This window comes from Scatophagus argus, chromosome 9, assembly GCF_020382885.2.
Source record: "Scatophagus argus isolate fScaArg1 chromosome 9, fScaArg1.pri, whole genome shotgun sequence".
Lineage (NCBI taxonomy): Eukaryota > Metazoa > Chordata > Actinopteri > Scatophagidae > Scatophagus > Scatophagus argus.
The window spans coordinates 12022328-12048034 of NC_058501.1; the positions used below are offsets into that span (position 1 = coordinate 12022328).

At 42.2% G+C, this 25707-nt stretch overlaps 1 protein-coding gene across 9 annotated transcripts; it reads right to left on the reverse strand.

The window, feature by feature from the left end:
- On the reverse strand, positions 1 to 24184 carry phactr4b (phosphatase and actin regulator 4b). Of its 9 annotated transcripts, none has more exons than XM_046399786.1 (16): positions 24034 to 24184; positions 17878 to 17992; positions 17306 to 17350; positions 11546 to 11710; positions 11102 to 11182; positions 9659 to 10174; positions 7999 to 8337; positions 6247 to 6378; positions 4639 to 5170; positions 4016 to 4323; positions 3695 to 3893; positions 3474 to 3529; positions 2983 to 3044; positions 2760 to 2897; positions 2514 to 2590; positions 1 to 1520 (listed from the first exon to the last, which is right to left on the reverse strand). In XM_046399786.1, the coding sequence occupies exons 3-16, from the start codon at positions 17316 to 17318 to the stop codon at positions 1505 to 1507; spliced, it is 2634 nt and encodes an 877-aa protein (XP_046255742.1). In that variant the 5' UTR covers positions 17319 to 17350; positions 17878 to 17992; positions 24034 to 24184; the 3' UTR covers positions 1 to 1504. The 9 variants fall into 9 exon arrangements, with proteins under 9 accessions (XP_046255742.1, XP_046255743.1, XP_046255744.1 ...); XM_046399787.1 differs by having other exon boundaries at positions 23950 to 24081; XM_046399788.1 differs by lacking the exon at positions 24034 to 24184 and adding an exon at positions 22965 to 23908.
- Between the last annotated feature and the right edge of the window lie 1523 nt (positions 24185 to 25707).

A 25707-nucleotide genomic window follows, 5' to 3' on the forward strand; every position in this document is an offset into this window, starting at 1 on the left:
TTCAAGGAATTGTACGGTTTTTAATTAGATCCAGATGTGACTATTTACAATTAAAAAGAAAACTGTCATTCCATTCAATTCCACATTCAATTAAAAATGAACTTATTTTTACAGAAAAGGTACAATTTCATATTCCCAGTCTTTGTAGCATTTAATCATCAACTAATATTATGTGCTTAAAAAAATAGCAACCTATAATACTTTTATATTTAAAATTTCTTCTCAAATGAAAGGAAGACAAGATATACACAAGCATCAGTTAAATCTATATCAACCTGTACACATCATAGAGAACCCTGTAAGCTACTGGCCAGACAACAATACAAGAAAAAAACACTTTCAGAAGGTTCCAGCCAAAGTGACTCCCTGGTGACCGATTATACATTTTCTGTTATCTTTTTTTTTAATATTTCCCTGATCTACAACTCACAGCAACTTACATTTAACTCATAGCATTGACACCACTAGCATGACCTTATTCAAAATGGCTACAGAATGCATTGCATGTTTGACCTTTAAAGGGAAGTACAAAAACTCATAAAAAAAAGTATAAATGAAGACAGATTATTCAGATACGATGGCATTGGATTCTGTGTTGGCTCATGCAGTGGATTGCAGATATCAGTTCTCCAGGCATTGGGTATGTTGGCTTGGCACACTTTAAAAAAAAAACAAAAAAACAACAGCTTCCTGACCTGCACCGTTTTTCTAAATCTAGACTGACGCTTAAATGGCCACCTCACATCACAACCATAAATACAGGCAAGCCAAATTAAAAAAAGGCTCAAATAAAAGCTGTCACTACTCATGTAATCAAAATTACAATATAAAATATCTTGTGCATTATAGAATATTTTGTAATTAGATCTTTCCAGGTTCCATTCTAAGGTATAACAATAGCAGTCTGTACACAGTTCATATAAAACATACATAATATCCCAGAGATGTCCAGTCCTACAACAGAATATCCCAGTCTTCATCCTCCAGCACGCTCCCACCACAGCCGTGTGTCTCTATTATTCCTGTGTGGAGTATTCTAAGTCATCATCATTATTATAACTATTATTGTATGTTATTACATTAACAAAATGAATTAGCTTTTCCATATACAGTAAAGAAGAAAAAAGGCAACACAGAATGAGGCCGCATTAAAGGTTGTAACTAGATCCAAGTCCCTGAGGGGTACCACATAAGAGCAGACTGAGAGTAAGCCCTGTAGGTTCTGTCACTTCCCCACTTCATTGGCACGTGGTTCCCCCTGTCATCCAGGAGAGATACTGCATCTTGTCATCACCCACCGCCACCTCAGTTTAGTGAAAGCAATGTAGTGGAAGGGAGATGGAGGGCAAGCGAGAAGCATTCTTGTTTTGAGTCAGTTCCAGGTTTTCCCTGATAATCTGTACATTACATTCGGGAAACGTAAAAGAGCGATCTTTCTGCATAGGGAGCAGCTTCTTGCCACAGACAGCTTTTAAGTGCTTCATTATCCGTAAGAAGGGGGAAGTTAAGGCCGATGAAACCTAAATGAAAGAAAGAGATCTAATGAGGCACGAAGAGAATCCACACTCACAGGTTTTCATCCTTAATGAAAAATAAAAAAATTTGATCAAACATTTAATGCTAATTATGGTCAGTCAAAGCCATGCAATGTATGTACCTGGGTTAAGTGAGTACATAGCTGAAATGAGCACATGGTAGATAATATAATTTTTACGAGTGTGAGTATTATCTGAGTAAAATGTGTCCGTACTTGTGATGAAGGAAAATCCTGACTTAAGGTTATTAATTCATGTTTATGAAAAACTTATTCTGTAGTTTGCTAATAAATAATAAATGTAACGATTTATGATCAAACCATATACATTTCAGGCTTAAATTAACACCTTTTAGCAGTCTAAAAAAAAAAGCTCTAGTTTAAGCGCGACAGTTTTTAAACCTTGGCCATTCCGAGTACAGGTACAAATAATTTAAATGGTTGAACAGATACAGATTATGGTGTACTCGTTGATCCCTAGTATTCATATTCTGGAACTACATCTCTACATAGTAGTTGCCATTGAAAGTGGCGGAGTCCACCATTTCCATGCAATTTGCCTTCACATTCGTGAGTTGCTTACAGAAAATGATGCACGTATATAATCCAGTATTACTGTTTTTAATATTATCTCATTGGTATCAGCCTCACTGTTTACTGTTCATTGTCCATCACTGTATCAGAGCTGTGGTAAGCTCCTGCTAATGCAAAACCTTAAACAGTCGTATTGCTTCACAAGTTTTAGGCGAAATGCAGGGAAGCTTTCACTGTGAAGCAGTCGCAGGAAACATAATGCATTTGTCATCATAGTTATCACATTCTTCTGTTGTACTTGTGGCAAAGTATCTGCACACACAGTATTTGCTGTAATCTTAAACCACACTTCTCGTTGCCTCGGTAACCACGAGTGTCACTAAGTACACCGCAACTTGAAATACGAAGGATTGCAATGTCAACATCCAACAGATTAAAGGTATACCTTGTGTAGATTCTGCTCTCTTCGTGAACCTCCATTTCGGTGCTCTTATAATCGTTGAGCTCCTTCCGGATGGCTGCCTGGATGAAACAACAGCAAAGAGACTGTCAGTCAAACTTGAAAGGAAACATGTGCCAAACATCACGCTTGATGTTAACAGCATGTGAAACACAGTCCACTGCAGAGAGAATTGTTGGGTGCATTGAGGGGGTTTAAGTGCTCGCTGGAGATGGCAAACTGAGTGAGTACCTTGTCAGCAGGAGTCAGCTTGGTCCACGGCTTCTCTGCTCTCCGATCATAGTCTTGGGCGTCTGTGACTTCTACGTACTCGTGAAACCGCAGGATTTTTCTAGCTTGGAGCTCTGCAACTGTGGGTCTTTGACTCAGCTATGACAAACAGAGTTTTTATGTCAATTTACTATCCAGCAAATACAGAACTTGACGGATGTCTGTTGTGGATGTGTTGACTCACCTTCCTGGTCAGCCGCCGCTTGATCTCTCTGACCTCAGCTTGTCTGTCAGCCTGATTTTTAGCTGCAAAAAAGTGAAGGGAGAAACAAAACAGAGCTTTATTTAGATCCAGCTTGAAAGGCAGGCTTTATGTACACCACAGGTAGAGCAAACATAGCTTCCAAAATTAGAAATCATAACTGTAATCCATCCTTCAAACTATCCTTTTAAGTCAGCTCTTGCTATTACTGCATCTATACAATGTTATTCTTTGGTATATTATGAACAAATGGCTCAAGAATGTTAAAATGTGACTTTCTTTACATAAACAAGAGAATTCATAGACAAACAATCATTCAGCTGTGACATTCGTTTTAAAAGCCTGCAAAAATGAGTCCAAACAAGTAAAGGAGCAACACACTCAGAACAGAATACCTCTTCTTTAGTGAAGGCATTGTAAGGTTCATTAATGGACAACAAAGGTGAAAAAGGAAATAAAGACTTGATACTAACGCTGAAGGATGTTTCTCTGCTCAAGCTCCTCAGCAGTGGGTCTCTGGCTAAGTCGCCTGAAGTGGAAAAAAAAAAAGGAGGAGTAGGACTATTTTTACACAGCCTCATCACTTTGTCATTCAGGCAATAAGTAGGACAAAGATCTGAGAAATGATCTGATTTCATCAGGAAATGCATATTCATTATCTTCAGTTTAAAGGCATGATGTTGTCTGTCTTTACCTTGTAAGCGCAGTGCCGATCTGTGTGCGGATAGCCTCCCACTGCTCCCTGCTCTGCCAGGTGAGGCCAGTCTGTCCTGGAGGCTGGTCGTCTCTGCAGCTCCTCTCCTGGGTAAACCTGTCCCTGTCTGGGGCACAGGGACGGCTGCTCAGCTTCAGAGCCAAGGTGTCCTTCCTCTTGACCCTGCTAGCCAAGGCACCTGCATACCAGCCAAGCAGATACGTGGTCAGGTGTGAAGCAGCACAAAAATAATTCAAAAGGTCTTGACATTATAAAACTAAATCATGTTGCAATCTTTTCATGAAATACGGTTATTCTTACTGGGTGGGGGCTCGTCCTCCTCATCTTCATCCGAGTCGTCATCTTTATAAAGCACAGGGCCGTCTGAGTCGCTGTCCTCTCCACGCATGTCATGCTCTCCTTCCTCATCCTCTTCTTCCTCATTTTCCTCCTCCTCCTCCTCCTCACTGCTGTTTCCCCCTGGGATGACACAAGCACCAGCAACTCCAACATAGCATCTTCTACTACGAGGTTCCAACTCTGGCTGGGGGATCTCACCATCATACTCCTCTGCCTCCTCATCATCTTCCTCCTCTTCTTCTTCCTCTTCTGAGTAGTCATCTTCGGATCTAACGGAAAGGGAAAATACATACATACATGAGCATAAAGTCTGTTTTTTGAATTTAATAGATAAATAGCTTTGACCCGAGACTGACAGGTTCTAAACTATTTTAAATTCACTTCATTCAGCTTTATATGGGATCAAGTACACAGTGTACAAAGGTAAAAAAAAAAAACTGGATATGGAAGATACTCATGGTCCATGTAAAGCTTGATTTCATGGAGGTTGACATACAGAAAGCCTGTCATGTAACCTTGTTTTTGCTTGTACTGACTTGTGATTTTACAAAAGCTCTTACATTATTATTTACTGAGAAACTCACAGTTTTAGTGGTTGGATGCTGACAGGAAGTGGTCGACCACGATCTCCCTGGTACTCCAGAGGTGTTTCGAAAAGTAGTGTGTGCGCACGCTGTGACCCGTCCGGGTGTGGCTGAGCTGGGCCAGGACTGGACAGGGCTCGCTGGATCATGATATGTAGCGGCACAGGAGCTGGGCGCTGGGGAGACTCATTGGTTGGGCTTGGTGGGTCAAACAGCATTGGTATGGGTTGGGGCAGTGGGTGGGGGTAGGAGTGCTGATGGTGGAGGTGGTGGGTGTGTATGTGTTGACGGGGAGGAGAAGGTGGTATGTGTGTGGGCAGAGGAGGGGACGGGGGAGGAGGAGGCAACTGAAAGCCCACAGGAAGGTTGCTATGGTCCTCCAGAGAAAGTGGTGAGGGGCTAATGAGATGGCCTGAGACCGAGGAGTCCTCTGTGTTGCGTTTAGTGATGGGGGTGGTCCTCTTGGGTGGCATCGGTGGCGAGGGCTTGGCTGGCACAAGACTGGCACCGCCAGTGGCTTGGGTGAAGTCACCTGCAAATGGAATACAAAAGGGTTAATATACCCAATCCTAAGACAAAAAAGCTATAGCTTAAGCCTGTGAGTGGGTTACCAGCAATTTAATTTTTCTATATAGTTTCCTGCTATGACATGAGCGCACATGCAGCTCTACATGTGATGTACCGAACATGACAGAATACACATGAACGCATATAAATACTGGGATTACATGTCTGACTGAGCATTATTGTGTACATACAGTGTGTCACATTACATGGTTGTGTCAACATGAATGCACACACTGCCCTAATAAACCAGTGTGCAGCATGTGCCCCAGGTCACAGAGATGAAGAAGATACACACAGCCTACATGCTGTACACAACCGCATTTTAAACCTGCTGTTAAACCTTATTTAAGGTGCGAAAAGCTCCTAAACAAAATGCAGAAGAGCAAACCCTATAATTATTTGCATGCACATTTTTATATTTGCTACATAAATCTCAAAATTCTATAGAACAGCTTTAAAGCCACACTGATGTTAAAAGCCACAGCCGTGCTAGTGAGGCAACATAAGAGATCAATACTGCCAGACTTCAAACATGCAGTAAGACAGAATGGACTGGATTACATCTTCCTCTCTAAATTAAGTCAAGTCCTCATGTTAGAACCCTTTCGCCTCTTCACTCCTCCCATTCATTCATCCATTTACATCCACCCTTCCATCCCAGTTGAACAGAAGCTGAGTGGATTAGTGCTGTAAAATTTTGTTGGTGCATTGTAGGCCACAGCTGGAACCTGCTGAAGGCTCTCCCTTTTTCACATGCCATAAGAACATACTGCATTAAAAACACTCAACAGCTCACTCACACAGAAGCTGTGTCTCATATACACAAAGCACCTAGCGCACATTATCAGCTCATTATTTGCATGCGGCTCTTATACACTACATCCAGAGAAAAGCAATCAAGGCTGGTCAAGTTAAAGGCATTGGGGGAAAATACATTGGCAGCTAGAAAGGACGCGACACGATGAACAACGCAGACTCTGAAGGGGGGCATTCCAGACATGGGCACCCTGGCCACAGAGATACCAGAGGGCATCCTTTTACCTGAGCGCAGGCCTCCGGCCCGCCGGCACAGGTAGACGGGCAGGGACAGGTAGACATCGTAGTCGCACTCTCGCTTCCAACAGGACCAGTAGAGCGGAAGCTGAGCGTTCTCTCCCCCCTGCAGGGCGGAGACTAACAGGGAGGAGACGGAGGCCTTCAGCTGGAGTTTTCAATGAATGCATGTACATGGTGGTACTGTTTCACGCTGTTGTGTAGACAGAGTGTGCTTTGGAGGGAGGTGTGTTGCTGTCATAGTTGCTCATCATTCTGTCATTCGTAATACTCTCTTCCTTCTTCAAGGAAGAGTTCCACATTGTGGGTAATATGTTTATTTGCATAAGACTGCTATCAAACTCATGTCTGTTAAATACTAAGGTACAACCAGAAGAAAGTTAGCCTAGCCTAAAGACTGAAATCAGGAGTAAAGAGGCAGTGATGGTTAGAGAAGTAAGCTTGTGACAGGAGAGTCATTCATTCACTTCCATGGGAAAGTGAAAAGTGGCCCCAACAATGAAGGACCCTTGAACAAAGCCCATAACCCCAGTGGCCAGCAGAGTAGACTGCGGTTGCACTGGGCAGCTTCAAGGTATAACTGTGTAAAAATGATCAGACTGTTCCTGCAAATGAGAGGACTGCTCTTAGTGAAGCTTCCCTAAATAAATAAAGGTAAAAAAATGATAATAATAGTACATCGACAAGTTTGATGAGAAGCATGCTTTTTCTCATTTGACTAATTCATTAAAACACTGAATCTAAGCTTGTCTCCAGGCTGTAGTTTCAGATTTAATGGACAGATGTGAAAGTGGTACTGGTTTTCTCATCTAACTCTCAGCTTGTGAATACGTGTTCCCCAAAATGTCAAACAATTCCTTTAAAATGTCAGTGTCTAGTAACTTTGACTTCATGAATAGCTTCAGTATACTAACAACAACTGCATCAATAGATGTTTGTTCTCTAAATTAAATTCCTAGTTGGCCTATTCTTGTTAACCAAAAGCTTGTGAGGCTGAAAATGTTGTTAAGGTTGAAGTGAGCTGCGTTATATTCAGTTTCTATCCACTAATGAAAGCAAATATAGCCTTAAGTGAAAACTAAAAGGACATCTTGTACAATTTTTTTTTTTTTTTGCAATTTGACTTGCCACATGACAATCCGATCACATGGCTTTTAAATTATATATATATATATATGTGTGAGTGTGTGTGAGTGAGTGTGTCAAAATCAAGGTACCAAATCTGCTGTAAAAATGAATCAAAGTAGGCGACCCAAGAAGGAATTGAAGCAATATCCCAGATGACACAAACCCAAAGTAAACAACAACAACCACTACACTGCATCTGTGCGAGCAGGAACTCACGGCCCAAGAGTCCCTGTTATCTTCAGAGTGTGAAATGCTGGGGAAAAATTGCAACTAAAATAGTCCAGGCGTAATAAGTAATTAGCTGGGGAAATGCTGCTCAAGCTGTTCAGATAACATCATTACCAGGATATGTGTGTGGAAGTGTACAAGTGCAAGTGTGTTTGTGTGTAGCTAGCTGTGTTGAAGACTTCTCTTTCTCACTTATTTACTGACTATACTATATGTACTGAATATTCATACTATATTTGCTAGTGGGAAAACTACATGCTAAATGAACAGATATCTGAGTGTTCATGATACACATTTGTGACAGCTGATGTGTGCTACACGCGATCACGTTAATCAAGTTCCATCACCTGTTAACAGAAGCACCGACTATTCAGCACAACCTACCCAGCATGGCAGCATTGCTCCTGTTTGTAGGCTTGGGTGGGGGCAGAGGGGGCTGCTTGGTGCCCTGGGAGGTGGAGGTTGGGGCTACAGATGACTGCTGAGTGGATGCACCTGCAGAGGAGACAGACCGAACGGGTTTGGTCGCCACAGCTGATGGGGCAGAAGGAGAAGAGTACTGGCTCGTGGGGTGGTTGGATGGGGTACGAGGTGGACCTTTGCTGCCAGGTTCAGGAGGACTCATCAGCCATTTTGGAGGCATAACGGACTGTTTAGGTGGCAAAGGTTCACGCAGGGTGTCCCGCAGGGCCTCCGGGTCAGGGACAAAATGGCTGTCTGACTCTATGAAAACACAATATATATGAAGACATGTTATCTAATAGCAGCACACTTTTAGTACCTTTACCTTTTTTTTATTATTGAACAAGTGTCATTATAAATTATCCCTCTACATGAATATAAATGTTACAGTTTAGGGATGGAGCAATGAGCCATTTTCTGCTGCTTCACCACTTCAAGTGCTCTCTGTGATACCACTTGTTGGAGAGTTGCATTATCTAGGGATCAGCTGTGAAGATAAACAGAGTAGGCAGCTGCAATTACCACCAAAACCCCACCTCCCTCTTCCCACCCCAATGCACTACACCCCCACCCATGCTGCTCCCACGCCATTCCTCAAAGCTGCAGCTCTGAAGTTCAGAGTTATTTATTTACAGACAAGCTTTTATCACTGTGTCGTCATACAACCAAAGAGGAAATAATTCAGAGGAAAGGAGGAAGAGGGAGAGCGAGAGATGGAAAGAGAGAAAAAGAAAAGGAGGACAGAAAGCAGAAGATATGTTAAAGATAGAGGTTAGGAGAGGGAGACAAAAACAGCATCACAGAGAGAAAAAAAAGGAAAATACAAGGTGAGACAGAGAAAAGAAACAAGCGGGAGACATGAAGAAAAGTGGGTGAAAATATCTGTTCATCTACAAGTCTGTCGATCTAATAGTAGTGTATTGGTGTTTTCAGTATGACACATTATAATTGTATTCTTAATTCTGATGCTGTATCCCAAGTTTTCATCATTTAGGTCAGTTCTTTTCCCTCTCACACTTCTATACATACATACATGGGTTCTGAAGATGTAAAAAATAAAACTTGTTCAAGTGACAAGTGGTAACTGGACAATTGATATCTAAAAGCATCCAAACCACCCTTATTTCTCAAAGTGTAATGTTTCAGTAAAATCAATTAGCTGTGGCTCTCCACCAATTATCACTGAGCTGAAAGTGTTAGCGTTAAAGGGCAATAATGGGTATAGTGATCGTGCCACATTAATTAGGAGAGGAGAAGAGAGGACGAGCTATTCCCTCATGTTCCTGAATAAGAAGCAAAGCTAGAGCAGGGCCCCTGGGAGCCGACAGGAGCCTGTCTATATCTGGGAAGACAGCACAAAAGCAAGAAAGTGACAGCAAGAGGGAGTGAAAAAAAATACACAGATTGAAGAACTGCCTGCTATCTTCAAACATGTATGAAGGAGGTTGTAAGTTGTAAAATATACACCTTAAGTTTCACTTTCTCTCAGTGAAGAAAACAAACAGGGATCTTAGGATTACAGCTTTTAAAAACTGGTGGATGATCTCAGATGGCAGTGGGAAAAGTACCGTGAATGACTCACCTCTGCGGGCCCTTCCCTCCTCAGCAGATGCATGTCGAGGGAGTGTGGGCTTCCAGTCTGCTTCAGCAGGCCGACTCCGCCTGCCGTCCTCCGATGGGGCTTTCTGCAGCCCAGGTCTCTTCTGCCCGTTCTCGGGATGAAGCCTGCCCCCACGTCTGCCCTCCTCCATCTGGCCATGAATCTGGCCCTGCCAGACCATATTAGGCTTCCATTCGCCCTCAACATGTGCATGTGACCCCATCCCTCCCCCTCTCCATCCATCGTCCTGCAGTCCCGTGCCCCTGGAGCCAGGAGCTCCCCGGCGGTCTCCATCTGAGGGAGAGCGGACCCTCCGGTCGTCTGGCTGGGGGAGCCAAGTGGGACTCACCCTATAGTCCGACTCTAAGGGCGGTTTGCCCTGGCTACATGGGCTCCTGCTACCAATGATGACTGCTCCACCTCCTCCAACCCCAGCAGTCACAGGCAGCGTGTGGCCATTCTTCACATAGGGCTGTTTCAGGTTTTGTGTATCTGGATCTGCAAAAAGTTGGACATGTGAAGCCCTTTGTGAATACACAACTTTAATGCTTAAAAATGACAACAGCCGGCACCATTCGGACACATCAGGCAAGTGCACTGGCAGAAAACTAAATGCTAAAAATCTATTCAATCTTGAACCTAGATGTAATACAACAGAGCTGGCGAAATGACTAGTCAAATGTTAAGTTAGTTGATCAACAGAATTTATCTACAAAATAAAAAAAAAAAAGAGCAATCCTTAGGTTATTTATCGAACTATAACAGGTATATATCGGCTAGTTCAGTCTCCGATGTGAACATTTGATGATTTTCTTTGGTTTACATTGTTTGTTTGTATTGAATAATTGTTGTTTGGACATTTAAAGTCAACACTTTGGGTTCCAAGATATTGCGTTTTTGACTAAGAAATCACAGACTTAACAGATTAATCAATAATGAAAACAATCATTAGCTGCAGCCCTGTTCGTTGATATTAAAGAAAAAAAAAAAAAAAAAAGCAAAAGGAAGGTGCCCTTAACCAAAGCCCAGTAGGCAGAGACTGTGTTTGTTGGTGTGATGAAGGAGCAGCTGTAGATTTAATAAATGGGCTTCTGCAACAGCGGGGCCTGCATTACGCTTGCACACACCCCTCTCAAAGCTATTTCGCTGCAGGGCACAATCCGTTCCACTTTCCCTCAGCTCTGGAGAGTGGTATGCCATTTTAAACAGATATTACATTACTCTGAAAAGCAGCAAGGTGAAAGTAAATTTGCCTTTTTAAAATATGTCTCAGGCACCTGCTGGTTAGGAGGACAGTGTTCCTGCCATAATGTACTGATGACTTCACTGTACTGTCTGTGTGGGTGTGATAGTCCCGGGGCTGATGCTGTCAGATACAGACAACGTTGTGCAGAGAGATCAGATGAATCACACAAGCACTCTTACCGCTGTCCGGGACCTCCTTCAGCACTCCCTGTTCTATAAGCTCCTGCCGTGTACGCCTCGTCGACATCTTTCTCTCCAGTTCTGTCATCAATACACAGAATTATACACACAATACACACAGAGTTTTACTTTTCAAGATTTCCACGAAGAAAAATTATTGCAGTACAATCAGTCATATTGGGTGTGTGACATCACTCTCCAGAATACAAAAAAATCAAGTTTAGAGCTTCCCTGTCAACAAGGTATTTTGTTATCAGACCATTGTCTTATTGTAGGTACACTGAAAATATTTGGAGAACCAAAGGGGCCTGCGACATTCAGACAGGAACGCATGCACTGAGGAATTTTGATGGAACCTGAATGTAACCGATATGACCAGTGAGGAAAGAGGGAGGAGGGAGGATCACTCACACTATGCTAACACAATGAGTTCACATCACAAACCTTCTGATGTTTCCTTGAACTTCTCGCTGCTTTTCTTCTTCCGCCACTTCCATGGCTTGAAGATTTTGCCAAGGGTGGAGAACTTGCCCTTGCGCTTTGGGGTGCTGTCCCCCGTGCTGCCCCCCTCTCCCACCATAGTTCTGTGGTGCTGCTCAGCTTCATCATCTAAAATAAACGTAGTGATTTATTAAGAATCCAACACATTTAAGAAAAAATTGTGGAACTTAAAACAAGACACAGGAGCATGGAAAATTGAGAGTATAGCTCTATCGACAGTCTCATTATTTTGACAGAGGATCTATCTATTCTAAATAAGCTCATCTGCTGCCTTTGCAAAGAGGGACGTGCTCATTATGGCTGTTATTATCTTTAGCTGTTAGTTCTCAGGGACTCAATGTGCTTTGGCAGGGTGATGCTGAGAGCTCATGGACTCCTCCACACATCCACAGTTAACAGGAGAGGTCTGACGCTGGCTTTTTGCCAGGATTTCTCGCTGTCAAGTGCTCGCATTCCTTGGCTGGATGGAGACTAGTGCCTTATCAGCCTTTCAGCCCTCACTGCCTCGAAAGAGAAGAGGCTCACACACGGATGCAGTCTTACAGTAGCAGAAAAATCAGTTATTAGGCATACACACGGCTAATAATCAAGAAGTGAAACGTTTAATGAATGGTGGTCATTATGAGATGCCATTTAAGACTTAAAGTACTCGATTTATTGGCATTCTGCACTCATGGTTACATATGACTGACAGACCAACTGACAGGGTGCTGAGCTCAGAGAGAGTTTCAAACATTAGCTCTTTCAAGGCTGCAGCTGCTGTGTTCAGCAGACATAATATTAACAGTGGAAAGAGAATAGTCTCATTTAAAACATCCAGTCTCATGCACACACAGGATGTCTTAGTGACAATAATGGCTAGCAGTCTCATTCTCAAAACAATTTTCTCTCACACAGTACTAATGCAGCATACTTAGCAGTCCAGTAAAAAACACAGGAACATAATAATAACAATATCATTCCTGGATGGAGTCCTTAACTGACACACACAGTAGGGATGTCAGGGTTAGCTACGGATCAGCGTCCCTGGAGCTGGCAGGGTTTCAGTATCTTGCTAAGGGACATTTTAGCATGGTGGATGGTTGCTGACACAGGATTCAAACCCTCCACATGGCTACCTCAATGCTGCTGGCAGGGTAAAATTTGAACCAAATGCTTACACAGGGTTTAAAAGCCTGAATGTCAGTAAAAACTCCAAAACAGTTCAAATTCACACACTACTGCCAATGCTGTCATACCCTGAAAAGTTTGATCTTTGACAAAAACAAAAACAGACACTAGTCTACCTGGAAAAGGAGTGTTGAGTGTCCAGCTTCCTTGGTGGCGGGAATTAAAACAGCATGCCATGGGGAGGCAGGGAGCATTCAGCAACCCCAACCCCACAGTGTGTATGTATATCCCAGCAGAAAACGCCACAATACCAAGATGGAGAGAGCTGTTCGAAACTACAGTAGAAAAGGTCCGGGTTCAAGGGATGTCCGTACCATGGAAATCCAGCTTATCTTGGGGAGGAAGAAATCTGAGGATTCAGACCAGCTGCCATAACATCCAGATTAAGCATTGCTTAAGGCAGCTTCTCTGCGAACCAGAACAGAGGTTCAGATTGCTCCGTCAGAGGAGCCTCTGACACAGAGGCTCAGCTGAAGCCAGTGAAGCAGGATAAGAGCTGCCTGTGCCAGGTCTGCACACTACAAAGCACTGCAGAGATGACGATCGCAGAGGACTCAGCCCATGCAGCAGGCATCTATTCGAAACTGACCATACCTCATACATTAGTTGGTGAGTAGAAAATATGACAATCCACTGACAAAAAAAGCAGACAAAAAAGAAAGTCAAAATTATTCTTCAGAGAAGGTCCGGTGTGTGGTGGCACTACAGCTGTGTGTGACTCTGGGTCTGGGAATGGGAGTAAAGGGTAAAGAAAGAGCTATAAACAGAGAAAAAGTACAGGAGTTATGGGGGGTGGGGGGGGGGGGGGGCTGGAAACACAGGGAGGAAACGGCACTCCACCCTGATTCTGTGACCGAGAACAAAGACACCCCTTCCCCTCACAAGCAATAACACTGTCCACTGTACTGCTCATAGAATCACTGTGATGCAAGGTACAGTACAGTGACACCAGTGAAACTAATAAATGTTCTGGCTGTTAAAACATATGGATGATATAAAATATATTTCCATTAATAACAAGGCCAGAACCAGAATTCTAGTAGTCAAGCCTGGTAATCAGTAGCTCTGCCAAGATAAGGCATACCAGTCAGGAAACATGGGGGTGGCTGAAAATGTGTGTGCGCTTCTCTGACGTACCCCTATCCTAAGACCACGCCCACCACTCTCTCAGACATCTTGCCAAGAGGCCAGATTTCCCTCTAATCTCATGATTCAATGAGTCATGGCAGGCTAAGTCAGGTGAATATGTGGTCAAAGGAGATCGTTGTTTTAAAAGGATCAGGCCTTTAGCCAAACCACCCTGATCACTTACATAAAAAAAGCCCCTTATGCAGGGTGCAGTGGTAGGGACATACCACCAAACTCATTAACCCTAACCCTCACCAGGCCATATTATAAATTTGAATCTTTGAATCTTTGAAACTTAATTGAAAACACAAGTAGGTTATAATCACTGTGACTGCTTCTTGTAGAATCAAATCAAAATCATTTAAAACCCAATACCACAAGACAAATATCATAACAGCACGCTGCTGAGGATAAAAGTATTTACAAAATGTCTAATGGATTCACTACACATTGCTTTGTCAAATTAAAGACTAATTTGGCCTTTTGCTTTAAACTTTGCAATATGAAAAACTGCATTCGTGAAAAGTGGAAAAAATAGTAATTGAGCCAACATCCTCTCAGAGACAGAAACAGTGTCTATTTCAAACAACCCCTAAATAAAACATGTCTTCTGAATACCCAATTTTTCTGAGCAAATAACTCTAACATGAGGAAGTAAGCATGCAGTACATGCATGAGTGTGTAAAAACACAGCTGAGATTCATCCATGTGATCCTAGTGATTTAACATTCCTTGTGGTGGTGAAAGTGAAGGGAGGAGGGGGCAGAGAAAGACCAGACTGTACAAAGTTGATTATACAAACTCCACCCCTTATCTCTTCCCTACACTTCCATTCATTAAAATACAGAAAACTTAACTAATTTCGTCCTGTATATGCTGCTGTTGAGGAATGCACAACTGCGTGAGGTACACACAGAGTGCATGCGTGAGTCCTGAAACTCACCGCCATTGTTGTGTTGTTGCAGGTCCTGAGGTGGGCTTCCCACACGAAGGCTCTGTCCCATGATCCAGCCCCTGAGGGGCCTCTACCTGTCCTGCACCCAGAGATGAGCACACTAACCTGGACAGACTGGCAGCTGCACCTGCCCTCCTCCTTCTTCAACAAAGTCCCCTGGTCTTTTCTTCTTCTCTGCGTTTTTCTCGTCTGCCCTTCCTCTGCTCCTTTCAGTTCGATCCTTCCCCAGTCCCTCCCCTCTTGCAATCTCATTAAGACCTTCCCTCCCTCCAGGAGTTGAACTCCCTCTCCCCCTCACTCACTGACCCTCCCTCCTTGGCTCATAGCACAGGTCAGCATTCACTGAAAGATGCCTACCATTCCTGTGAGAAGACCAAGTTATGTTTTCAATTTGATGCGTGTGCTGCGGTATGCGGTGCAATACACGCATCCAATAAAGCATGTCCAATGTAACGCATGCTGAGGTCCCACAAGTCTCAGGAGAGCAAGGATTTGCATGATTTTAAAACTGATCAAAACGAAACAGGACAATAAAAATATTTATCCAACACAGGAAAACTAGACCTCAGGACTCAGATCACATTGCGTGCCCTGAAAGCAATTCTCTTCCTGACAAACATTAAACAAGATCAGAGACTTTTTGTGGGAGCTGTATAAATGTCAAGAGTGCCTGAGATGCTGCTCCTCAAAACTCAACATGAACAACAGATAAGAATCAGCAGATTTACAGATGCAACTATGACACTGAACTTGTTAAAAGAGGAATGAAAGATCACAAGTCAATCTGGCAAATAGGAAGATCATACGCTGCGGTTCCTGGAGGCAGCATACACACTAATATGAAGTTAGCACTAATGTTGTTCAGGGGGTGTTTATCATGCTGCTCACCTCTCTTAATGCCTCTAGACACCATTTCATGCACATCTCCAAACCTCCTATCACAGTTTGAACAGTCTTGGAGGCATTTGCATGACTTTGACACATGCTTGCCAAGGAAAGTCGCCCTGTCTGGGGCCTGAATATAGAGAGGCAGAGAAGCAAAGAAAAAGAGGCTGCTTTCTGAAAACTAGAAGGAAAAAAAAAGGGAATGCAGACTGGACCCCCTGAATTAGTGCTTGGATTCTTTTGAGGTTTGTGTGTCTTCAGAAAATCTTGTCATACTGCTCCTCAGAGGAATCCAGAGCATTGAGGCGTGCCATTATGCCTGGATAGATCAGAGTTTTCTGAGCGTTTGGCTGCATCTCGAGCTGCTTCTAAAGATGGAGAGCTAGCGTGTTCGACAGCGTTCCTTTTCTCTCCCTGTGCCCCAAATACAGCCTCCACACCGGGCCAGTTTCCAGAGAGAGCTGAGCCAATCCGCATGAGCCCAGAACCTGTTGGCCTGACCTGGATAGCAGACTGGGCCAGGCCACTTCAGCAGGCAGACAGACTAAGGCAGGTACATACACACATCTATGAACATACACAGCCCCATCCAACACAAGGAGAGTATTAAGTGTGTCCTATGGATGGGGTTATAAAACTCTGTCGCTAATGCCAGGATTATTTATTTCAGAAAATGAGTCCTTTGACACTGCTCTGATGTCTGAGCAGCTAATATGAAGCTAATGCCAGAGGGAGTTGTTAGCTTATCTTAAGTTAGCTTAGCGCAAAGATTTGGAATCAGGGGAAACAACTAGCCTGGCTCTGTTCGAAGGCAACAAAAAGCTAACTGACTGCTGCCTGCAACTTTGTGAAAGCACTGATTTTCTAATTAAATTCAAGAAAGCAAAAGAAAGCAACACTTAAATGTTTTCCAGTGCAGTGTTGCAATGATGAGAACTGTGTACGGCTTTTATTATGAAGTAGCCACAGGATGTTTTTCAAGATAATTACTAGGGATGGCTTAGCATATGAACATTTAGACATTTTTGACACCATTCTTTGGTTTTACAAAAAGGAACTGGTTACGTCAAGAGCTACAGCTGACCAAATACCAGCAGTACAAAGTAATCAAGGTTAACACTTGCTTTTCCTGTACAGCTGCTGGGTTTAAAAGAGAGGGGAGGGCCCATGTGACCATACAAATATCTGAGAGTAGCTAAGCTCTCAAATATTAAAATTAAGCTCTCAAGTCAAACTTGAAAGAGAAAAGAAGGGAAACTTTAAAAAAAAATGACACAGTAGATATTCATAGAACCATCTCTTCTTCATAGTACAGACACATAAAACACAGACCTATGCAGACTGGGGAAAACCCTGAAGGGCCAAGTTTTGGGGGGAACTGATCCCCAGTCAGGCCCTTAGGTTGAGAAGATGTATGGTTGGAGCCCTGAGTGGCTCATAAAAGAGCAGAGGCTAGACAGACTCCATAAACACAGTGGATGTACAGCAAGATGAGTGGATCTACAGCTCTCTCCACAGCATTAACACTGCACTTAACAAACCACAATGAGCAACTTGGTACTCACCACGATTTTCCATTACAGAGTTTGAGGCACACCAATCAACGGTTCCTGAAAAACAACAGTTTTAGCATCAACAGCAGTTTAAGATGTGAGCTGAGACACACCAAGTTAAATCAGCGTAGCCCATACAGTAACTCCTTTTCACCCTCAAACTTTTTTTGCATGCTCAAGGAAACATCAACAAAGTGGTCCGGGATCCATGAGATATTTGGACTAAATTGTTTTCATTAAAATTCCTTAAAAACCCTAGTGCATCAATTCAGTCCAAAGGTATTTAAAGCATCTACCATCGCTGAGCTCTATCAGGACACATTTAAAATGCAACTTCTATTTAGCTGATAACATCAAAAAGTAAATGCAGTACACTAATCATTATGTATAGCTATGTTTTACTAAATAATACATTTACCTAATTTTAACAGTGTCAGGAAAAAATCTCTTGGATTTTCATCTTTTAAACACACTTGTTAAAGAATCCCTTTATACGTTTGGGAAGTGGGTGACAATGTACTCTTTCTACAACCTTAGGATAATTCATTGTGGATTTCTATGAATATTAAAATGTACAGACATACACTATTGAAAGTCATGGGTGGGGTGGGGGTGGTTGAGGTCCTCAGTAGCAGTTGTGCAGTATTTTCTCAGGTCTCTAGCATGCTTAAGATAGCAGCTCCACCCATCTTAACCTCTCTGATAAAAAGCAAAGAAGATTAGGTCATAGTTAGTCATAAACATTAAACAGTGAAGATGCGTGTGTCATCACTACAAAGAACACATACTTACCTATATGCATACATATTTAAACAAGAAAGGGCCTGAGAAGTTAGACCCTATTTACAATTGACATAAAGCGTGATCTACATTTTAATATCTTCTGTGGATAGAGCAAAATACAGTGTAAATGGGGTCTAAAAGCCCACAGCATGAAGATAATATCACGTTTCAACTAGGGGATGCAACACAACCATCCACTGCTTATCAAGCTTGTAACCATACCAGAAATTTAAACCTCAATACAGGTATTAAAAAAAAAAAAAAACCAAAAAACAATACTTAATACCTTTTGATGCCACGGCAAAAAGGAAGGGCGACACAAAATAGGATATTTTTTCTTTATTTCTTTCTTTCTATTAACAACCTGCACACAGTGCTGGAAAAGAAAAAGTACTTGGAATCAAACAGACATATCTGTAACAATGTTATTATCTGTGCAGCCTTAGGTCAAAAATCCGACATAATATCTGTTTTTTAATAGCTTTGGTACTTTGGATAACATCGTCTTTAAATATTTTATTGTTTTAAACATGTGGTACTGAAAAAGTATTGATACTTCGATGCAAAGCTGCCATTTTACATAATGTGCTAACACCACATACTTTTTTATTCCAGAGCTCATGCAGTACCTGAAGCTGAAGCACAGTGTCTTTATACTGTGTGTCACAGCCAGAGGGACGATATTAACCTCAGGAACAAACATGAATGTTTGCAATTTATTTTTAGTGTTGCTAACATGGACAAATCTGCTGTAACCATATTTTTCTTTCAAGGACAATAAAGGGCAGACAAAAAAGATGGATGTGAGTGTGGAGGAAAAGACAGGTAAGAGAATTTGTGAATTTGCAGCAGGGCAGTGGAAGGACTTTTGTATTGGTGTGCTGCAGAACAAAACAACAAAGACCTTTACAAAGATGTGAGCGGATAAAAGCTCACTGTGTCAAACTGAGATCAAACTTATGGAGATGGTCTACAACAGAACATTAACGCAGTTATTAAGCATAAGACAATAACTTTTAAGTGATCCCCCAAACTGGATGACTGAAGCATGAATCGATTTCTGTTACGTCACTCTGATGGTGGTGTTAAAATCTCGTGGGAGAACAGTTTTCCTGGCATACACTCAGGCCTTTGGCACCAGCTGGGCATTGTCTAAACTATTCATGCGTAAAAAGTCAAAATGCTGTCATCGAAACACTTCTATAACACAATTAAACACTTGTGCTGGCCAAGGGCATCACTTTAAAACCTCAAACTAACCTTTTTAAAGTACCTGACGTTGGAAAATTTATGGATGACTTTTAGCTGACTGAGCTGGTAAAGCAAATACCTCACGAATAGGTTTATTAATTTCAGAAATACATTGTTAAAAAAGACAGGGTAGACTGATAAAACCTTGTAGCAGAGGGCAGCAGAGCAGGTGAAAACAAACTCAGCTGTGATTTAACTGAGTTTGAAACACCAGAAGGACGTTGGTAGGAACTGAATTTCTTGTAAATCTCATAGACTACAACTAAAGCTGTTACGACCAGTCGATTAATCATTCAAATGAAAATAAGTCACCAATTAGTAATTAATCCAGTTTCTTAAATGTAAGGATTTACTTCTTTTCTTTGTCATTTGGGATATTTAATGAAGAATCTCTGTGTTTTGGACTATCTGAAGCCATCTGAAAACATCACTTTGGCTCTGGGAATTTGTGATCAGTATTTCTCAATTTTTTATAATAAATCGTAAAAATAATCTGCAAATTAATCAATCATAAAAATAATTGCTAGTCACAGCCCTAACTTCAACACAATAATTTAAAAAAAAAAACCCAAACAAACAAATCTTTTATGGAAATTGAGAAAAACACGCACATTTGCTTGCACTAGAAACCAAAATAAAAATAACATGAAAAAAATACGGAGAATATAACTATTAGTGAAAAATGTACGTATGACCTGAATTCCAAGCCTAAATGAGGCTGCCAAAATTCCATCAATTCCACTCTGCATTTCTGATGAACTTCATTACAAAGTAATCTTCCTGGTGGCCTAATGGAGCTCCAGATCACCTTACATTTCACTGAATTACTCATCTAAACCAACTGGAGCATCAGTTAAGAGCAAAATGCCCTTTAGACTTTGTGATGCTGTCCAGGCCACCAGAGGTCCTCTGACGAGGCTATTAATTTAATCGATGATCAGTGTCAAGCTGTCTGTCTGAGGCATGTGTGTGGCTGTATGGTGTTGTGACACACAAATCAGGTGTAAACAATCATATTCTGTACTTTGGCATTCTTCTCTGTTCCTCTTGCAAGCCAATTTACTTGCAGGTTCAATGGTGAACTTCCCTATCAAAAGAAGAACCCTGAGAAAAGTCACTTGGACGTTAAACAGGCCAACGGTGCTGCATAAAACCACACGAAGCTTGGTATAAAGTATTGTAGTTTTCATAGTAGAGTCACACAAACACACTGAGGAGAACCCTAACACCACTGAGAGGAGGCAGATGTATCCGTGGTTGGCGATGAAATTTTTTACACTCCCGCCCAGTGCCACAGCCTTGGCTGGATGACTCAAAATAATCGAGCTGAGTGGTGAGCGTTCCGCTCTATCCAGGGGAAGAGAAAATATCTTTAGTGTCTGAAAGAGCAGATTTGAGGCAGTGAGGGGGTAGAGCTACAAATACAGATAGTTTTTCTACCATTTCAGCTGCAACGCCATATGCTATGCATGCATAACACTTAAATGCATCACTGTATGTCAAGCGCAACATACAAAATCAAAAAAAGAAAGAAAAAGAACTGGCTTGAGCGCATACATTCCAACATCAAATATTGCTGTTTCACTTGCCGTTTCGGTCATGCTCGCAGCCAGTCTCAGAATGTGCCCATAAAAAAAAGGGATGTTGATGGCCTAGTTCCCGTTTGAGTTGTTAACTCTCTCCCTGCTTTTTACCGTACACAACACCTCAATATGAAAGTGAGCAGTCCAAACTGTGTAGTCTCAGCTCCTCACTGTCATAAAAGCCATCCTCTCTTGAAACCTTTGATGGCCAGCACAAGTCACTTCGCAGTGTTGGGCAAATAGACTGAAGAAGACACGACACACACAACTAAATAACTGGTGGTTGTCTACAACTCTATACAATCAGGATGAACTACCTTGTTTGAAAACTCCCATTATAGGCCCACATCCTCTTCATGTATGATAGCTTTACCACAGATGATACCCGTTGGGATTTCATCCTCTTCCCAGCTTCTGTCCCACAAACACACTCAGCAGGAAAAGAAGACACCAATCAGGTATGTGAAAGTAGCTGTTACAGACCGCTTAGAAGTGGGGACTGTATAATCTTCTGTGCAGCGCACACACCCTCACTGGCGCATTCTACTAGCGCTGATTCAATTATGATGGGAGCGGAAACTCAGCAGCTGGCCGAGTTATGCCATCTTTAAATAGCAGTGTACTTCTCACTCCAGGATTCGGGTTTTGTGCACAAAAAGCCGCCAAATCATTGGAAGAAAACACAAACTCCACATTTTAGACCTCTCTAAAACAGACTTCCTAACAAGTTACAATCTTACAAAAGATGGTGAATAACTTATTTAATGCCAGTTTGTCCTACGTCAGGTGCACTGAGCTAAAGCATACTTACAGGCCTGCTCTTGAGAAGTATCAATGATAGATGTGTCAATCAGAAAGAAAGTGGTTGCTGTTTGGAAAGCAAAGTCAGACCTACAGTCTCTCTGCTCGGACCTTCCCACAGCGTGTATCCGAACAGTTTCCGCACCACTCTCCGAAGTGGATGGACGAGGTGCCTGTTCCCAATCCGGGCTGGGTGAGCGTCATCACCGAGCCTGCCCCAGAAAAGCACCACTCACCACAGGGACCAGTGGCCCACTTTTACAAGGAGCCCAAAAACGCTCCTCGCCTTTGCTAAAAACTTTTCTCCCTCAGTGTGCCTCTACCTGTGTGAAGACTGCACTGCAAGGGGGACGCTGCCCTCACCTATCATAAGTCATGGTACTTCACATTCAGCATATCCATCTTAAAGCCAGGCTGTCCACATCTGCTCTCTGCCAGAGGGCCGCTGCCTGAAGGAAGATGTGGGTGGAGGAGAGACATTTAGCTGAGAGCTCCAGAGGAATCTTAAGACACACATCAGTGTCTCATCTGTGGTCTAAGAGAATCAATCAGGCCCAGCTGGCAGCTTAACCATAGTGGTTTCCTCTTAATGGCCCTTTTGGGGGGGTGGGGGTACTTCCAATGGGATGTGGAAAGAGCTCCAAGGCAAGCTGTGAGGCAGCAGTTTTTTCCTTGGAAGAGCACATTAATTTCAGGATTACACTAACAGTAGATGAAACCAGAGGAAATGCATGTTACTGTACAAGAGAGGAAACACAGGCACCTGCCCAGACTATTAGCTAATCTTTGATGTAACCCTGCTGCCAAATTCATTAGCAATTACTATTAGGAGCGAATACAAGACAATAACAGGCACAATAAATACAATTACAAACACATTCACTTTTTTAACTCCGTTAAGAACACATTTTCTATCGGTTGGTTTTCTGACAACAAATGAGTTAGCCTACTTTGACATATGTAACCGAACCAATTCCTTATGGCATCAATCATTTCATGTCCTTAAAAACAAAAGCCAATCTAGGTGGTCAATAACAAAACGAAAGACAAAAAAGAATGAAAAAAAAGCATTGCTCAGCCACCATATCCCGAATTACCGCCACTGAAGATGCAACACGTCTTCCATCTTAGCCAGAACAATCCTTGTCCTAATTAGATCTAAATGTAGCGATGATTTCTAATTGTATCGCCGAGATTAGACCGGCTGTTACTCACACGCTGTCGTTCCAGAGCCAAGATTCAGATTAGCCTACCTGAGAGGCTGGACTCAGTCTATCGTGTGGAAAACGATTAAAACAGCCGTTACTCCCGGCAGAAGCAGAGAGCGGAGCCGCCGGTCGGAGGCTTTCTACATCAACCTGCCTCCCTCTCCGCGAGCGGATCTCGCGCCAGTTGACTCAAGATGCTGATGAGTGAACGGTCAAATCAGCCACAGCGGAATCGGCTCCTGTTCGCTCCTTTCAAAATAAAAGCACGGTCAACAAACGCCTTCGACGACGGCTTTCTTAACAAAACCTATTTAAAATACAAGACAGTTAAGACTGGGTTATGTGTGGATTTACTGCTGTTGTTGATATTTCGCATTACTTTTCACGTACATGCAGATAAGGCTTGAAGCAAATGTGCATTTGTCATCATTTTAAATTAGCCTTTTATTAACTGAAGCAGGGAGCTATGGGCTGTATTTTAAAAGCCTTGTGTAATCCTGTGGCGTCAAAAATGAAGCCACAATTCAAAGTTCTGATCGGTTTTCCTGTTGTGCATCATCCTCTCCCTGATGCCTGCAAACAATATGAGACAGCGTTTCTAGAGGTCGTGTCGTAATGGGGGGGAAAAAACCCTACATACACTGCTTAAATGTGCATACCACTCCCAGAGTCACCCGACTTTAAATATCGACACACACCATACATCCCGGGGATCGCACGCATCCTTTGTTGAGCATGGACGCCCGTGCAGAGATCAGTGGAAAATGGAGTTGGGAGCTTGCGAAACAGCGGCAGTGATTTCAGCGAAAATGGCCCACAAAAACATTCACGCTACGGCACCCCGTGTGCGCAGAAAACCACGGTGTTTACACGCAATACTGCACTACAAACATGCAATTTACTCGGCGTGTTTCGCATGGTGTAACGTTAAGTTGGAGCCAACTTGGGTTATTGTCTACGGCGGAATCCTCCCTCCAAACTCAGTCACTGTGGCTCATCTGCTCCACCAGGACCTCAACATTCACATTACCTCTCTCCTGACTCAACCTCATCCGCCTTCTCCGCCTCCTCCTTTAAAATTAGCTTAAAAACAGCGACCCGGTCATCTCCTCACCTCACACTTTCCCCCTCTTCCAGCGCCCGGTCCAAACATTTTACGCACTCAGCCTACCGGAAACCATCCTGAGCATCCCGGTACCGGTAGTTCTCGGTGAAAGCTGCAGATCCTCTGTGGGCGTTGCAAACACGGCTCTTCTTTGTGTTGTGAAGACTTCAGTACCCACCAGGCATTGCAATGCATTGATCTGGGATGGGAAGTGGATGGGTGGGAGCGGAGGAGCATTCCGTTATGTTGTCCGCCTGTCCACCGTGGTAATGACATGGTGCTCATTTCTCCCTTCTCAAACGCATCATTTTATTTATCTATAGAATGGAAATATTGAAAATATTTATAAACCAGAAGTGAAGTTTCACTGTGGTTACAAACTTCTTTTTCTGATCGACACAGACACACAGACAGCAGACGAGTTAACACGGTTACAGACCAAATAATTAAGGCAAGGAACAAATTAAAAATAATCATCAACATCATTCAAGCCTGATGTGAGTTACCACTACATAACACAATGTTTTACACCTTAAATTAAAATGCAGCAAAAATAATTTAAATTTGACAAATCCGCATTGAAAGTCGACTTAATGTTATTTCAGTGCGAAAGGTTTTATACCAGACTAAAGCAGATCAGCCTTAATGGCCAGCCTGCATGAGGTTCAGCGGGCAGTCATGTGTGTGTTCATTTTAACCAAGTCAGGATGTCTTTTGTCATGTAAGCACAAGAAGACTGAGATGCAATTCTTAAGGTGCAAGCGAAACATTGAGAGAAACATTAAAAAACAATAAGAAGGTGCATATATATTAACAAACAAAACATTCAGATTTCAGTTCAGTTTTATAAAGAAAAGCCCTTATAAAGGAAGAGTTCACATCACTGTGATGGTGGTGAAAATCCCACTGTAGCACAAAACTCTTCAGCAAGACAAAAGAACATATGTAATGACCAGTGCTTTCATTTTCATATGCAGCTTATGAATTCCTATTATGCCTTCGTGTCAAAGCTCTCAAACAGATATGCAGACCACTGTGATCGGCCCCACTGGACATAGGCCCCCAGTGGACACCTCCCACCACACACACTTTGATTACATTAGTCACTGGTTACTTTATAAATTCAGATTAATTATACAACATCAGCAAATGGTAATTTTGCAGTATATTAAGCAATAAAAAATACATTAAACATTTGTTAATTAACTAAAAAAAATAAAGTAATGTTTATACATCGATCAATTTGACGGTCCATTAGTATAATATATATTGCTATGATGTGAGCCATTCTTTATAATGATTACTTTACGTTTCATACTTCAAGTGTATGTTGATGCTAATACTTTTGCACTGTTAGTTAAGTAGAATTTTGAATGCAAGACTTTTAATTACTCATAATGAGTATTTCTATTGTGTTGGTGTAAATACGTTTTTACATAGTAAAACATTTAGGTAGTTAAATAATAATTTAGGCTTTTAAGGGACCTAAAAATGCCTACCAACCCACCATCCTGCCTGAGAGTGTTGTTGTTGTGTCAGTTGAGTGAAATCTCTGATTAGAAATGTTATCTTTAGTCACATTATGATTTTCTGGAATTATACAGGCTTGAATAGACTGACAGATAACTGGACTCTTCGGCAGCTTCCCACTATGACTGATGAAGAAGAAAAAACCCTACATAC

Excerpts from the sequence above, each read along its gene's own strand:
- phactr4b (XM_046399784.1), bottom strand. The coding sequence starts at position 14,904 with ATGGGACAGAGCCTTCGTGTGGGAAGCCCACCTCAGGACCTGCAACAA. Across the intron at positions 10,175-11,101 it reads GAAGGAGGTCCCGGACAGCG|ATCCAGATACACAAAACCTG; the intron begins GTAAGAGTGCTT and ends AACTTTTTGCAG. Across the intron at positions 8,338-9,658 it reads GGAGGGAAGGGCCCGCAGAG|AGTCAGACAGCCATTTTGTC; the intron begins GTGAGTCATTCA and ends GTGTTTTCATAG.